The sequence below is a fragment of the Achroia grisella genome, unplaced genomic scaffold (genome assembly GCF_030625045.1).
Source record: "Achroia grisella isolate CSIRO2021 unplaced genomic scaffold, CSIRO_AGI_Agris_v1 utg642, whole genome shotgun sequence".
In the NCBI taxonomy this organism is placed as follows: Eukaryota; Metazoa; Arthropoda; class Insecta; order Lepidoptera; family Pyralidae; genus Achroia; species Achroia grisella.
This window is the reverse complement of record NW_026712979.1, coordinates 3,822,561-3,838,013: the sequence shown is the minus strand read 5'-3', so window position 1 is coordinate 3,838,013 and position 15,453 is coordinate 3,822,561. Positions and strand designations below refer to the sequence as shown.

Sequence of the window (15,453 nt, the reverse complement as noted above, 5' to 3'; positions counted from 1 at the left end):
TCATCTTATTTTGTATTCAAAATTCTTTGTTGATGAGAATAACTATACTATATATAACTTTTATGAAATTATTTACCTCTATTGGTTCCATTCTACATGTCCGTTTCTTTACCATATTAAACATTAATATATAATCAATTTCCAAAATCACACACTTATAAAACACTAAACTTATTTCGTGTGTTCTCTCTCAATTATTTTGTATCCATAAGTTTGCATCATATTTAAAAATGCAATTGAATTTAACGTATGAAATCCAAACTGAAATACTGCTATTTTCTCTAAGTATCCACTACCATCGTAATGTTTTTTTTTTACATTTAAATTTATAAATCTTTACGTCTCCAACATGTTTTCACAATATATTATAGATATACATAAAATATATTATAGAATATCTTTGGAAATATCAACAAACATTTTAACGATTGTTTTTGTAACTAATTGTGGGGTTAAATTAATATGTTGGTCTTATTCAAGTATTTTTTATTATTTTATGTCAATACATAAAATTAATTAAAATTGTAGAATTAATTTTATTTGTAATAGTTACGATATCTTTGTGTAAAACTCTCTGTGATCAAGGTATTTGACTTTTTATGACTAGATCCTGTACCTCGTTGTAAGTTAAAGTTATCAGAGGAGTTTTCCTTGTTTTGATAAATTCTACTACATATAAAATGTAGTTCAGATAAAAAACAATTTAAGCTTTATTATATAACCTATAACTGAGTTTTATCAATATTATCAGCTGGTGATTCCACGTGGTTCGCTGCTGATGGAGCAGCGCCCTCCACTGGTTTTGCAGGTGCTGATCTTTTGCCTCCTCCTGTACGCAAAAAATAAATAGTAAGAATTTAAAATATTCCTAAATTACCTAAAAATTAGAAGTTATGCATATTTTGAAGCTAAATTTATTTGAAAACCAGCAAACACTTTTTAACTACATGTTTAAATAGAACGGGGGATCGATCGGCGAGGCTCAATTGATTACGCTGTTAGGAGGACTAAAACATCACATTGGTGGCTGAAGTGTAAGAGAGGTAATCATCAATACGATATTAGACGAAGTTTTGTACCAGTGCTATTCTTCGACTTATTTTGCCTTGTAGAAGAATATTTGGCAATGTTTAAGGGTTATCAATGATCTTGTAATTAAAAAAATCCACAAAACCTCTTAACGCTTTCGTCAGTTTTAAGAGATAATAATATTATTCTGGGTTACATTTCACACAGGCTCATTAAGTCTCCAGTTAAGTACAGCTTATATTTCAGGTACTAGGATTGAAAAACTAAAATACATTGTTTTTGTACATACAACCATATTATGCATAGAACAAATTATTGATCAAAGACAAAATTTTTAATACAAACATTCAGACTCATGTTTGTATTGAGCGAAGACTTGATCCCGCCACTATAGGAAGTAAGACGATGCTTAACTGCTAGACCACCGGGGCCGTCATTTATTATATATTTATTTATAAAATAATATGTTTCTCTACTGACCTCCCATGAAATGCTTAATCAAAACAGAGAACGGCGAGTCTACGAACAACGTGATTGTAAATGCAGCCAAGACAGCTATTGTAAAATCAGTCATAAACCTTTTTATCTGAAAATAAAATAGACAAAAATTATATAACATTACTTACCAGACAATACAAGTTTCCTTCGATTTTTGGTCTAACACATATTACATTAGATGAAATTCATATGGAACTATATATACTTGCAACTGAAGTATATGGTATAAGTACATATATACTTTTGTTTTAAAATAATCAAATTATACAATATTTGTGCAATTCGCTGCAAAATAACACCTGATTTTCTAAAATATATCCATACATTATATTACACAAAATGTCTAATTTAGGGTAAAAAAGTTATATAAGTAAATCAATCTTAAATTTAAATAGTGTGCACGACGCACCTCTTTGTTTATTATTTATGTATTTTGTCTATTATTTTATATAGAAAAATATATATGACATTGTCATTCTTGTTCTGCTAATTATTATACTTTTGTACATAATATTATATTATTGCTTCTTAAAACCCGTGTTTACATAATTATATCTACCAGCCCCATATATATACAGTCCTTCGTTCACAAATAGCTTGTATTTAAAACTATTAAATATAAGCAATTATACCAAACTTTTAATTTTTGAGTTACTGCAGTTTAGTGTAAAGCGAGTCATATATGATTTATATGCAGATTGATACTTACTGATACTTCATCAGAGAAATAAATAGGACTTATTGTGGTTGCATTCACGACGATTATAAGTGGATAATGGAAAAGATACATGGCATAGGACAATCTTGCCAGTACCTTCCACATGGCGTGAGATAGCACCCAGTTAATGGGACCTAAAACAAAATATTGTATTTTATTTAATTATTTTTATACTACAAAAGACAAAATATAAACAGAAAGAAGTGGTTTATACTGAAACAATTTTATATTATTATTTACACGAATGTTTGTGAGTATGAAGGGAAGTTTGTTACTCTTTCACGCAAAAACTACTGAACGGATTTTGATTAAACTATACAGTAATGTAGGTTATACACAGGAATAACACATAGACTATAATTTAAAACGATAGTATGTAAATTGAGCGAAATATAAATGTCATGTAAGTGTGTTGCAGATGAAGTTGCACAGGTCAGGTAGTATAACATAAAACAGAAAAATTAAAATGTATATGACAAAACTCACTGAATGTTATCTTAAATATTATCTGAGATTCTTACAATATATTTCTACCTCGTACAAAGTCATTTGCATCATCATCACCTGTCGGCTATATTAGTAGTCACGCAGTTTCAATCGTAAGATATGGAAGGTGAGATAAGGAAGTTAAATTGGTGATGATTGACGAATGTTGCAGTCTTATGGAGTAGCATTGCGTGAGTTATACTAGGGCATCTTATGATGACGTTATTTTGTGGAGTTCATATTTAAAGACGGCAGTTGCTACTTACCATCCGAGCAGATAAGCCAGGAGCTTGTTTTCCAGTCTAGTAACTTAAAAATTATTGTAGCCACGCAGTTACCGGGATACCGGGTCGGTACATTTCTAGAAAAGACTAAATTCTAACCTGCATATCCATGCACACAAGCGAAGATCATCCAGCAAATACTCAAAGCCCAAACTGGTCTCATGAAAGAATTAACTAAGTCGTTGACAGTTTGATTATCGAAGTCTTCTTGAATAATAAAATAATTACATATCATTGCTCCTGATGATAGAATTATAGCGAGTAACCAATAGAAGGCAACTTGTATCTGGAATAGATAAAAAATGTATAGTAAGTATAGTATAGTATAACCTATAATTTCAGCCGCCAAGCGGTTTTAAAAGATATATTTCTAATTAGAGAATATGGGAGTGTAATATCTTAATTCTTCCGAATAGCAACACATTACTTATTAATATATGTTTTAAAAATCAATATATGTACCTTGTATATATTACCGAGATTATATATTTCCTTTTTTTTTTATTTTGATTTTGTTACATTTTTAATTTGAGCACGCTGATCTCAGTAACTATTTAACAAATTATATTTAATAATAATACATGTATTTAATAGCTCGACAAAAAAAAAATATTGTTTTGGAATACATCTATCCGGGATCCATGTCTATATAAATATAAAAATTAAAAGAAATATATCTTACTTTTGGCAAAACTATATTTTTTCCACGGCAAAGATGTAGAATATATCCAAATATCATCCCCACAAAGAATGGCGGTGACCTTGGCAGCGTGTTCACGTAGTAATAACTGAAGTAATCTGGCTGGCCTTCTTTCAGTGGGCTACAAAAAAATGTTACTATATATTAAATATACCTAACTACATTCAACGGTGCCTATGATATAATCAGTGTAAGGTTATTTTTTCCGTTGTGAAACTTAAAACATACTTTCCTAAGCCCTTGATTTTTTTTATGTAACTTGAATGTCAAATAGCTCCTTTGATAGAAAATGTATACCGTAAAGGGAGATCCCTAAGTACAAGTCATGGATCATTATTCAATAATTTCATTAGCCTATATCACCTTTGATACGAAAATACATGTTACCAGGCTAACGGTATGGCATAGAAATCGATTAGATAGAGGTATAAATAATACAAAACCTACCTAGGTAAATGTTTACCATTCCAGACATATAAAACAACAGGTAAATTTTGTTTAAATACTCACCTCAGTGTCACAGGTCCACCTTTGAATCCCATTAAGAAGTTAAATGTAGTACCTCCAGCGAGTGAAAGTAGTAGTGCGGTGGTTAATGTAATCCAAGCTGTACGTTTTTTGCCGCTGACCACAAAGAATAGAATAAGAGGACATATCAAGAAGAGTTGAAAATCTATCGCAAGATACCAGGAATGTGGAAGACACTGAAATTATAATAGATCTTACGTTAATATAGTTAATGTCTATTTTACATTACAATATTGATTAAATTTATCTTCTAAAGTTTTTAATTTTTATCTACAAGCATATCTAATAAATTCAGAACTTTGGTGTCACTTCAAGTTTAGATATGTGACATAAAACTATGTTATATTGAAAATACGGTATTTTTTATTTTTACGGTATTTACGGTTTTTTTATATAGGACTCATACTTTTTACTTTTACAGCAATATCAGATAGAGGTTTAAGGAGACTACAAAGTCACTCACTACTAAAAACTTATAAAATGCAAAATTAGAGCATTTTATTGGTAGTTTACGCGCACCTATTTATTTACAGCTAATAATACAAATAAGTCGGCCGCTGGATGTTAAAATGTAAGACAAACCTTTTATAATTATTTAATTAAACCTTTTATAGTAATAATTTAAATGAGTAAAGTAAAGGCAATGTCCATTTTGCTTGGTAGATTGGAATCCAATGTAAAAAAAAAAACCAACCAAAATTTATCTCAACGAAACGTTCGCAATTCTGGTAGAATTAAAGAATAAATTTTGGTTTCTTATAATTTTTCGTGAATTTGCAATACCGGAGAATCAGTCAGGAGTCATTTCGGGTTAGCCAATTTTCAACGATTATTAGGTGTTAATTATGGCAATAAATCACTACGTCACATTTCTATCTCCCTAATTAACATATAGTACATATTACTTATGGGTAGAAGTTGAATTTATGTTGAATAAACTAACCATGTAACCGGGGTTATAGTAATTCTGCATGTACAGTAATGTTGTCCACCAATATTCTCTGCAATGGTGAGTTTGTCTACCAATTTCGTCCCAAGCGGGTCCGTCTGATACACGATGGAATAGCGATGCTTGTAGAAGAACGCAGGCAGCCAGTACAGGAAATAGCCGAAGATACCGATTTAAATAGAACAGATGAAGATTTTTCACGAGTTTCACTGGAAAACAACAATATTTATGTTAAGATTACCAAAACAGATCGAAACAAAATGTGAGACCAGACCGATTTAATATGAATATGTCGTATGTTTTGTGGAGTTATGAGTCTTCGGAATAGGAGCTTGTATGAGAGTGAATAAATTATGAGATATGAGTAAAGGTTAGAATCGAACCCGCGACCATAGGAAGTAAAGCAGTATGGTAAACTGCTAGACCACCATTATACATGCATCCATTCAGTTATCATCTCATTATATAACATCTGCGGTACTTCTCATTCTCTATCACTCTGAAGTACTAAAATGTGAAATTATACAATGTTATAATGATATAAATTATGATACAGTGTTATAATGATATAAATGCAGTATAAGTTATTGAGATCTACTTACTTCCTGTCATTTTGCCTGCTGTACTATAAATCAATAGGAGACCGCTAAGCGCGAAGAAGGTGTCTACGGTAATTGGACCAGCTGTTATCCACAATGACCAAAACGATTCTAAAAACTGCAAATAAAAAATACATATTTTTACTACCAAAAAATATAATTCCATCGTTAAAAAATACGGTAACTTTTAAATTGTATTATGTTTGTATCATGTTTTTAATACGATGTTACTAAAATATAAAGTAACTGGAAAGATTTCTCATTGTATATAATATTAATAATAATTTTATATACCGCCAGGTACCAAATATGTGGAAGATGTATAAGTATATTAAATATATAACAATTATTATTATAAGATAGATGGATAAAGTTACTAATCTACTTAGTAGAAAACACTCAATGATAATATTGTTTATTACGAGATAATTTGATTATAAAATTATTCATATTAATAAAAATACATAATACATAATATTTAAAATATATTTATTACTAGTATTTACATAACCTAATTGTACAAATAAGAACCTAAAATTAAAAAGCTTAAAAAAATATAATATGATGACTAAAATATAATATATATGATGACGAAGATACTGGCAGCGTTCCCTCTTTGAATAGCTAGACTAATTCTTTGTCTAGTCTAGACTAATACTTAATTATATTTATGTATATAATACACATAGTTGTTATTTTTGTATGAAACTCTTTTATTAAAAATATTTTAAATTTTATTCCATCATCCTAAAGATTTAAAAATCAATTCAGTAGTTGTTTATATTTTCTTAATTCCTTGTAAGTTTTAATGTAAATATTTTTTCATTAAATGCATGTCAGCATTTTTAAAGGGAATAAGCTCTGGTCTTGAAGGTTTCAATATCGTATTGGTTCCGAAATACCATTTCATACAAATGATTAATGTGATACGATATTTATAGTATTCATAGACGTTTTAAATGATATTTTATTTATAATATTAATACGATTCACTCACCTCTTTAATATCCAGCGGATTATGTACTACAGCTGACGTCAGTTGATTTACATATGTATGTCCGATGATGACCCATATCATTGCAATTGCTCTAATGCCATCCAAACACTCTAGAGCTCCAGGCACTGGTTTATAAGTCACTAATCGATTTGTATTGGTATAAACGGAAAAGGACAGGTACAATTTATTCGCCTTTTTGACATCTAAAATAAATACATAAAGACACTAAACACACATTATTGAATCAGATGACGGGTAACAAGAACTTTTATAACACTATCGAATTATCCAGGGGTCATAAATAAAATTTGATCAAAATAGAAAATGTAAACAGTGCAGTACCCACGCGATGTTTCAAAATAATTTTAATATTGACTAACACGTAAATATCAACAGTATGATCATGAAATACCCCCAAAAGTAAGAAAAGTACTAAATAAGGGGGGCCTTATTTAGTACTTCTTCTTCTTACTTTTGGAACGCTACATTCCGATAAGATAAAGACTCTCAGAACCATCTCTTGGACAAACGATTCTAATAATTACGAAGTCTAGCCCAAAACCAATAATTTCACTGTAGATCACTATGCAAAATAGGACTAAAATTCATCTCTCTTTGATGTAATATTATATCAATATATGAACCAAATTTGACAGGTTTATGTGAAAGACTTTTTGAGTTATGAGGGGGTCAAAAGTGGCTCCAAATGGTTCGTGCTGCTCGCCAGTTCTCTTACTTGAAACTAGGCTTTGACACGCTACCGCGTGTCTAGAAATAACAATAGCTAATAGAAATTATAAATTGCTGTTCAGCTCTTTAGTTTTCAAAGGGCAATATGAATTAATTATGTGTGCTATATCTTTCACATGGAAATGAGATTAATTTCTTACCTCTTTTGTTGATTACTTGGTGGTTTATATCGTAAGCTGTACTCAATACCAGAAGGAGACCAATAAATGTAAAAATACCACTGCAACAAATAATATACAGGTCAGTTATATCAATTCTAACTCATATCGTAACAATAGTTTGGAATAATTAATTACACATTATAATCTATATACATTTAAATAAAATTGGAGTGTACGTTTGTAATATTGATATAACTGTTTTTTACTACATGCATATGAAAATAAATATTGTATGTACACCAAAATAATATTTTTTACAATTTTTGTCTGTCTGTCTCTTTGTTCCGGCTAATCTCTGAAATTGTGGGACCTATTTTAACGGGACTTTTATTGGTAGGTCGCTGATGTAATAATAATAGGATACTTTATTTTAGAAAATATCTTTAATTTTTGAAAAATAAAGTTAAATTCCTTGCGGACGAAGTCGTGGGTATAGCTAGTATATTATAAAAGTATAAATCAATAAGGTTTTTATTGACATTTGTAAATATAAAAAATATAACGATAGTATACTTACAAAGCAACCCAATCTACAGTTGTCCATGGTTTGTCATTAGGAATTCTACAAAATGCTTCTTCAAATTTAACTCCCCTTGGTGGAAGTACTGTAACAGTATCCAAAACATTTTTCAAAGAACATGTCTTCGGAAGGCACACTGCCATATTTATACTCAATTCGGTGAGAGCTGTTTGGTCATTTCTGAAATATTATAAGAATTTAAAGATTCGCATTTCAAATATTTTAGTCATTACTTCATTTCATTTTACCTGCTGTATTATTAATGAGATATTTTTTGATAAATTAATTAATAATTTCGCTTTTTTATTTGTAGTCAGCGTAATATTAAGCGTTATACATTTTTCTCTTTCATTCATCTCTGTCCTCAGATTCCCTTTCCATTTTGTCATATCAGCTTTCACTCTTTACTTGTACATATGACCCCTAAACTCAGATCATCAACCATTTTAATAAGTTATATGGTAAAACAACGTTTACGGGATCAGTATCACGGCCAGGAATATATAATAATTTAATAATCTACCTTGGTTTAAGATCTGGTGTTGCTCCTGCCAATCTTTGAGCTTGCTCTTTTATTCTTATTTGCGATGTCAGATCTTTTTGTGGGATATTGTCAATATCCAGCATTGCAGTATCAAAATGTGACAGTGATAATACGTCTGAAAATTCTGGTCGTATTTGAAGATTTTCTAATTCATCATCCTGATCTAATGGTATCTTCATCATGCAGAATTTTCCTTCTACAGTCATATTTTCTACTTGCTTCCCTATATCTAAACATTCATAATAACTGCCTAAATCGAATAAATTCCCTTTTTGTATACTACGTGGTATCCTGAACCCAGCATCCAAAACTGTAAAAATAAATCAATACCGTTAGTTACAATTGGTAAAGTATAGTTACATATTATATAGCTACAATACATATAAAATATTCAGTCAGTCAGTCCGAAATTTCCACAGGTGTACACGATTTTGCATGAATATACAGTTGCACTCAACTCATATTAATAGTTTATGTTTGATGTGTCATATATATGTTGACTTATTTATTTATAGTAAAACTAAACCTTTTCAGCTACTATAGTGTTGACGCATATTTAGCATTTTTATGAATAATAAGATAATTTATGATGGAATAGTAGTAATTAAACCTACACCCCTATATTTTCTCTATTTGTGACCAAGTATTCAGGGACAGGTCTATCCTAGTAATTAGGAGCGCTGCGTTTTTTTTTATTAAAATCATAACATTGTACTTTCTGTTTTGTATTATTCATTGTTTAATACTATATTAAAAAAGAACCAATTATAATTTTTATTGCCATTCTACTCCGGTTAACTTTTTATTAGTGAATAGAGTTATTATAGTGCTCGTCAGTATTAAGGAAGAAGCATTATATAATCACTACTTTACAATTTTTTTTTTCTTTTACTTAAACACAGTTATTACTTAATGTGATTTCTACCTACTCCCTTATTACAAAAATATAAGTACGTCGTCTTATATTTTTATCACGTCAAGTTTTTTTTAATACATCCTCATTATGTTATTTCACTAACTTGTTACTGGTGCTGAGTTAATATTCGCTTTTATTGTGTTAATCTTAGAATTAAACATTATGATTGGTTATAAAATGGCCTCAAGACTGTGTAAATTAAATCCAGATAAGATTTGCTGTTTGTGGTCAAATTATATCATCAAAAAACAAGAGATATATTACTGAAGCCTATTTCCAATATTTCCAAATCTAGGTGACAAGTCTTGATAAAAATTGGATTCCTCGAGTGGTATGTGAAAATTGTCGAAGTATGTTATGGTAATAGTTATGATAACAGTTAAGTATATTATTGATCTGGACTGCAGGAAAAATAAAATATTTGTAGTTTGTTGTCCCAATGTTGTGGAGGGAACGAACAAATCACGCTACTGACTGTTACTTTTGCCATACCAAAACTTCTGGTTTAAACAATAACAAGAAGAAGTATTTAAAATACCCTGACATTTCATCAGTCACACAACCTACATTGAATTCTGAAGGAGTGCCTTTCTCATCATTGCCCAGTACTTCAAGTAAGAAAAATGAATCAGAGTTCATGGAGACTGAAATGGTTGAGTCTACATTAAGCCACGCCCATCATTCAGATGATCTTTCCGAATTAGAATCTTAAGATAGTAAACCACATTTATTTTCACAGTGAATCGAATGATCTTATAAGAGACTTGTAGCTTTCAAAAAGTAAATCTGAATTGCTTGATTCACGACTGCAGCAGTGGAATTTATCATGATACCCGAGTGATTGGTAATTTCTTGGCCAACCATAACTCAGAAGATTATGAAGAATTTGTTTCTAATTTGAAGAATTATCTTAAGATGGGGTGAATATGTCATTAAAAATTCATTTTTTATATTCGCGCCTGTATTCTTTCTCTGAGAGCCCGAGAAACGTAAGCAATGAACATGGTAAATGTTTTCATCAAGATTTTAAGATTTATGAAGAGAGGTATCAAGGTTTTTGGTAAAAAATATGCTTGGTAATAACTGCTGGTCTATATTAAGTAAAACTGATACTAATTAATATAAAAGTAGAAGTAATCTGTATCATTTTTTATTTTTTTGTAGGTCACACATAGAAAATTATATATATTTAAATTTTAAATATATATTTAAAAAACTTGACTTCCTATTTTTTTTCCACTTCAGTATCTAACATAGGGTCTATTAGCCTAACGATTCACATTAGTTTCATGTTTGGGTAAAAAACCATGTAGACTAGTGATAATCAATAAAAAATAAATGCTATCAGTTAATATATCCAACTTAACTAAACTGAGATATGATGTCTATTGTAGATAGTTCAACAATAGATATCTAATCTAAGCTAATATAAATATGTTATTATCTATTGCCTATTTTGTAAAGAAGGTGGGTTTCCATTGACTATAGCTCTAGGCTTTTTGTCTACATGTTTTTGAATATTACTTTAGCAATACATATGTTACGAGATCTCAGATTATAGCCCAAAATGTTATTTACTTAACTATATAATACAAATATTTTAAGATTCATTTACATAGATAGTATATAAGAATGTTATATACATCATTACATAGTATAAGACAAAGTCGCTATCGCTGTCTGTCCGTCCTTATATATATTTAAATCATTAAAACTACGCAACGGATTTGAAGCGACTTTTTTTTAATAGATAGTGTGATTCAAGAGGAAGGTTTATATATATAATAAATGTATATCCGTGCGAAGCCGGGGCGAGTAGCTAGTTATAAATATAACAGTTAATTATAGCTTGGAATAACAAAGATAGACTGTTAACTAATTGGCTTGTCTTATATTGTAAAAATGTTTAATAGTATGAGAGTATACAATATTGTTTACTTTTTGTTTCGATAAATCTATGTGTTGGATATGTAAATATATATATAATATATTGGAGAAAGTTATATGAACTTGAGTATCTTTTTGCAATCTATATACTATTTTTAGTGTAGTTAAAACATTATTTCTTTCTGAAATCTCGTCACATATGTAAATTAGATGAAAGTTCAATTGAAAATATTTTGTAAACTTACATAGGTTGCAAATTGTATGGTATAGATTAATATATACATAAATTCAAAAATTACAAATTTTAGAAAATCTACAGTTAATCACTCAATCAACTTCCAGGTCTAGTTTCAGAAATTTGTATTATTTTTTTTTTACTTACTTATTTAGTATCAAAAACAGGTTCACAATTAGGAAACTTATAATTATTTTACATTTTCTATGTACTATGTTATTGTAAACCCAACATGCATGATCACAAATTATATTAAAGTATTAAGATATGTAGGTCGCATACATACATTTTGAATCAATAATTCGAATTAAAATATAATTCGAATATCCGTAAAAGAAGTTTTGGTGTGATTGATTCAGCGGTGAACCTTAGGGATGAACGTGCAGGCTTGTGTCTTGGCAGGTCAACCCCAATCGGAGACTTTGGTAAGAGCACTTTCGATTACAGATACAAGCGTTTACAAGTTTCCATAATGAAAACAGGGATATTAACATGGCCCGTGTAGTATGCATCCCCAGTACTGTCATCCGCATGAATGAATGTGGTTAACAAATTTTTGATATGCAGCAGAAAAAGTGGGATTGGGAAAGCGTGGGATTAATTAATTATATTATAATATGTTCTGTAGGTTTTATTGTATAATTATAATAATTTTGTCATTCATTATTGAGATTAGATATCTATTGATAAATTCTGTAATAGACATCCTATCTCTGCTTAAGTGAGTTGGAGATATTGACTGATAGCACTAAATTTTTATCAAGTAGGAGGTAATATATCATGCTTCCTTCTTGGTTTTGATAAGTACCAGTAGAATTATCACGCCTTTGAGATAAATTAAAAATAATTGTAATGTACCTTAACGTTCAATTAAAAATGATATTGTTTCAAAAAGCAATAAAGTTATGTAATAAGAGTGGCTAAGAAGCTGATTCACATGATGGACGAAGTGGAAGTTATCATTTAAGCCCACACAGTATTATGAAACAACTATCGTGATGGGGTCTGGTAATAACTTGTTCTTTTATATAAAAATTTTAATTATAGTAATATAGCAAGAATCATATTGCAGCAAAAAATATGACAACATCAATGACAATGGTGTTCACAGATTAGATACCATATAGTATGGTAAAAATCAAATAAATACAGCTTTAAGTTGTGAACATAGGAGATAATGCTTGTTAGTGAAATTGACTCTGCTTAATTGGAAATGAAGCCTGCTCTCACACTATCAATAATGATGGTGATAGAGCAGGCTTCACCATCATCCACTAGTACCCCGATAGCACATATATCATAATACAATACCCTTATCTTAGGTATTCACTATTTCATAATCAAAACATTACATGAATACTAGACAACTAAGGAGTATATTAAAATTTGTTTATTTTTATGTATTACATAGAAAATAAGTAATTTGATATAAATATACAGTTATACACGCTAGCAGTTTGATATAATTTTATTGTCCAGAAATCGAAATAACCATCGAAATTTAATACAGTGCTACACGCTGTACGTCCTAATAAGTATTTTTGTATAATAAAAATGTATATGTAAATATAATAATGGTGATATCGAACTATATAGGTATCCGTATGTCATATTTGTTCAGACGTAATTGTTTAGAGTTCATAAGTAATTTTTTTTAAACTAAACATGGCGCCTTCGTCACAACACAAGAAGTCTAAATAATTATCGGGAGGGCATGGAACATGGAAAAATCATTAAATATACCTAATTATATTAGTGCAAAATGAAGAGATGTTTTAAAAATATATCTATATATAGATAAAAGACTGCATAGATAAATAGTAAATATTCATTAAAACTTACATCGCACCAATAGTGTAACATCTCTTCTCAAGATATGTCTAATCTGTTGACTGCATAATTCACGATCCAACACATCTTCGTACATTTGGGGATCAAACATTTTGTTGCGATCGTACACCATGTTAACATAGCCGTAAACATTAAAAATAAAAACTGAGATAATAATAAAAACTAATTTAAATTCCATTTTGAAACAATTTACACAATTTTTAATACATTTGTGACTGAATCAAACTCCTCAGTACACGTACTATCGCCGAGTTATTTAATATTAATGTAAACAAAATCCAGGTATCGCCATAAACACAATCTTTATTTTGATATGAATGTAATGTTGCTAATCTAATCGTTAATTGATTTAATTTTTATGACGTTGTTGTTTAAATATGTGGATTTATTGATATGAAATTGGTATCTTACAAGTGGACTCTTATATTTGGATAGTATGGGATTAAGCAAAACAGGTGCAATAATTTCGAGACGGTCAATAACAGTATAAGAACCGCTACGAAAATTAGTCTACCCAAGTCTTGTTTTTGTTTTAGATATCTTGTTTGTTTTGTCTCTTTATTGTCTGATGCAGTAGTATGCCTACTTTTGTTTACATGTAAGTACAAATATTTATCGTATCTATATAGTTTTTCATAATTTTACTTATTTTTGTTTACCTATAAATTTCAATTTATATGCATATATGTACTACTGGCATAGTGTATAATTGAACTGCTATGAATTTTTTAAACTCTAACATAATTACGGAATTCTACTTCCAATAAAAATATGTCCAAATCATAAAGCAGTATTATTAATCTGTGATTAATATATACTAATCTGTATTGTATCTAACTACCGAATTTAATTCGAAATAGTTTAGTACTTTTTGAAACAAACATGATCATTAAAAATTTATTACAGCAGTATTAGTAATAATATTTGCAAAATAGTAACGTCAATTTTTACATAGCTCTATTTTTTTAAATATTATTTTCAATATTTACATTTATTTATTATTTTTAAATATTGTGCTTGATTTTCGGGAGCTAAACGGTTAGGGAACTAGACCTGGATATGACTCGAATAGTCTAGGATATAGGATCTATTTAAGAATATAATAAAAATAGTAATAATGTAATTCTAGATAGCGACTGGTAGCGAAATCTTTTAATAATAATTGAACACAACTACTTTCGTATGCATGGTCAATTAAAACATGTTATACAACGGGACGCCATAATTTAAGCTTACCAAACAAATCGACTTTGTAGGTAATTATCGGCAGCATTACTCCTGAGTATAATGTCTCATTGTTAATTGTTAGCCAAGATATATCTGAGGCGGATCTCTTTGGGACTGTCTGCCTTATCTCGAGAGAGGTAGCCAGCCCGGGCCTTTTAAAGATGACTATTCGATGGCTGATTTTTAGTCGGTAGACTTTGAAGCATTTTCAGTTCAGTAAAGAAAAAACTTTGTCAAAATATTATACAAAATTATTTGTTAGTATTTTTTTTCTACTTTCGGAATGGCATCAGAAGGGCCGTCGTTAGGCCCTCCTGATGGTCAGAGTTAACTATCGCCTATATATATATTTGAAGAACATTACAATATATCACATTATCATAGCACTAATATGTTGTACTTTTTTCCTGTAATGTTACTGTATTATCTCATTACTCTTTAGCCGAATCAAACGCCTTATAAGTCACAAAAAGCCGAGAGCATCCTGAGTTCTCCCATGATTTGAATATGTATTATTATATTATACCATAATGGTATATAATATACCATATTGCTGAAATAGATATTTTAACAT

General features: G+C 29.7%; 1 protein-coding gene across 1 annotated transcript; it reads right to left on the bottom strand.

Moving 5' to 3' along the window:
• Positions 1-524: 524 nt before the first annotated feature.
• On the bottom strand, positions 525-13,889 carry LOC131849438 (O-acyltransferase like protein-like). Its single transcript, XM_059199516.1, has 13 exons — positions 13,644-13,889; positions 8,743-9,073; positions 8,217-8,399; positions 7,679-7,758; positions 6,789-6,991; positions 5,795-5,909; positions 5,187-5,401; positions 4,226-4,419; positions 3,698-3,836; positions 3,115-3,301; positions 2,237-2,379; positions 1,510-1,615; positions 525-829 (listed from the first exon to the last, which is right to left on the bottom strand). Exons 1-13 carry the CDS (start codon positions 13,828-13,830, stop codon positions 723-725), a joined length of 2,190 nt encoding a protein of 729 aa, XP_059055499.1. The 5' UTR covers positions 13,831-13,889; the 3' UTR covers positions 525-722.
• Between the last annotated feature and the right edge of the window lie 1,564 nt (positions 13,890-15,453).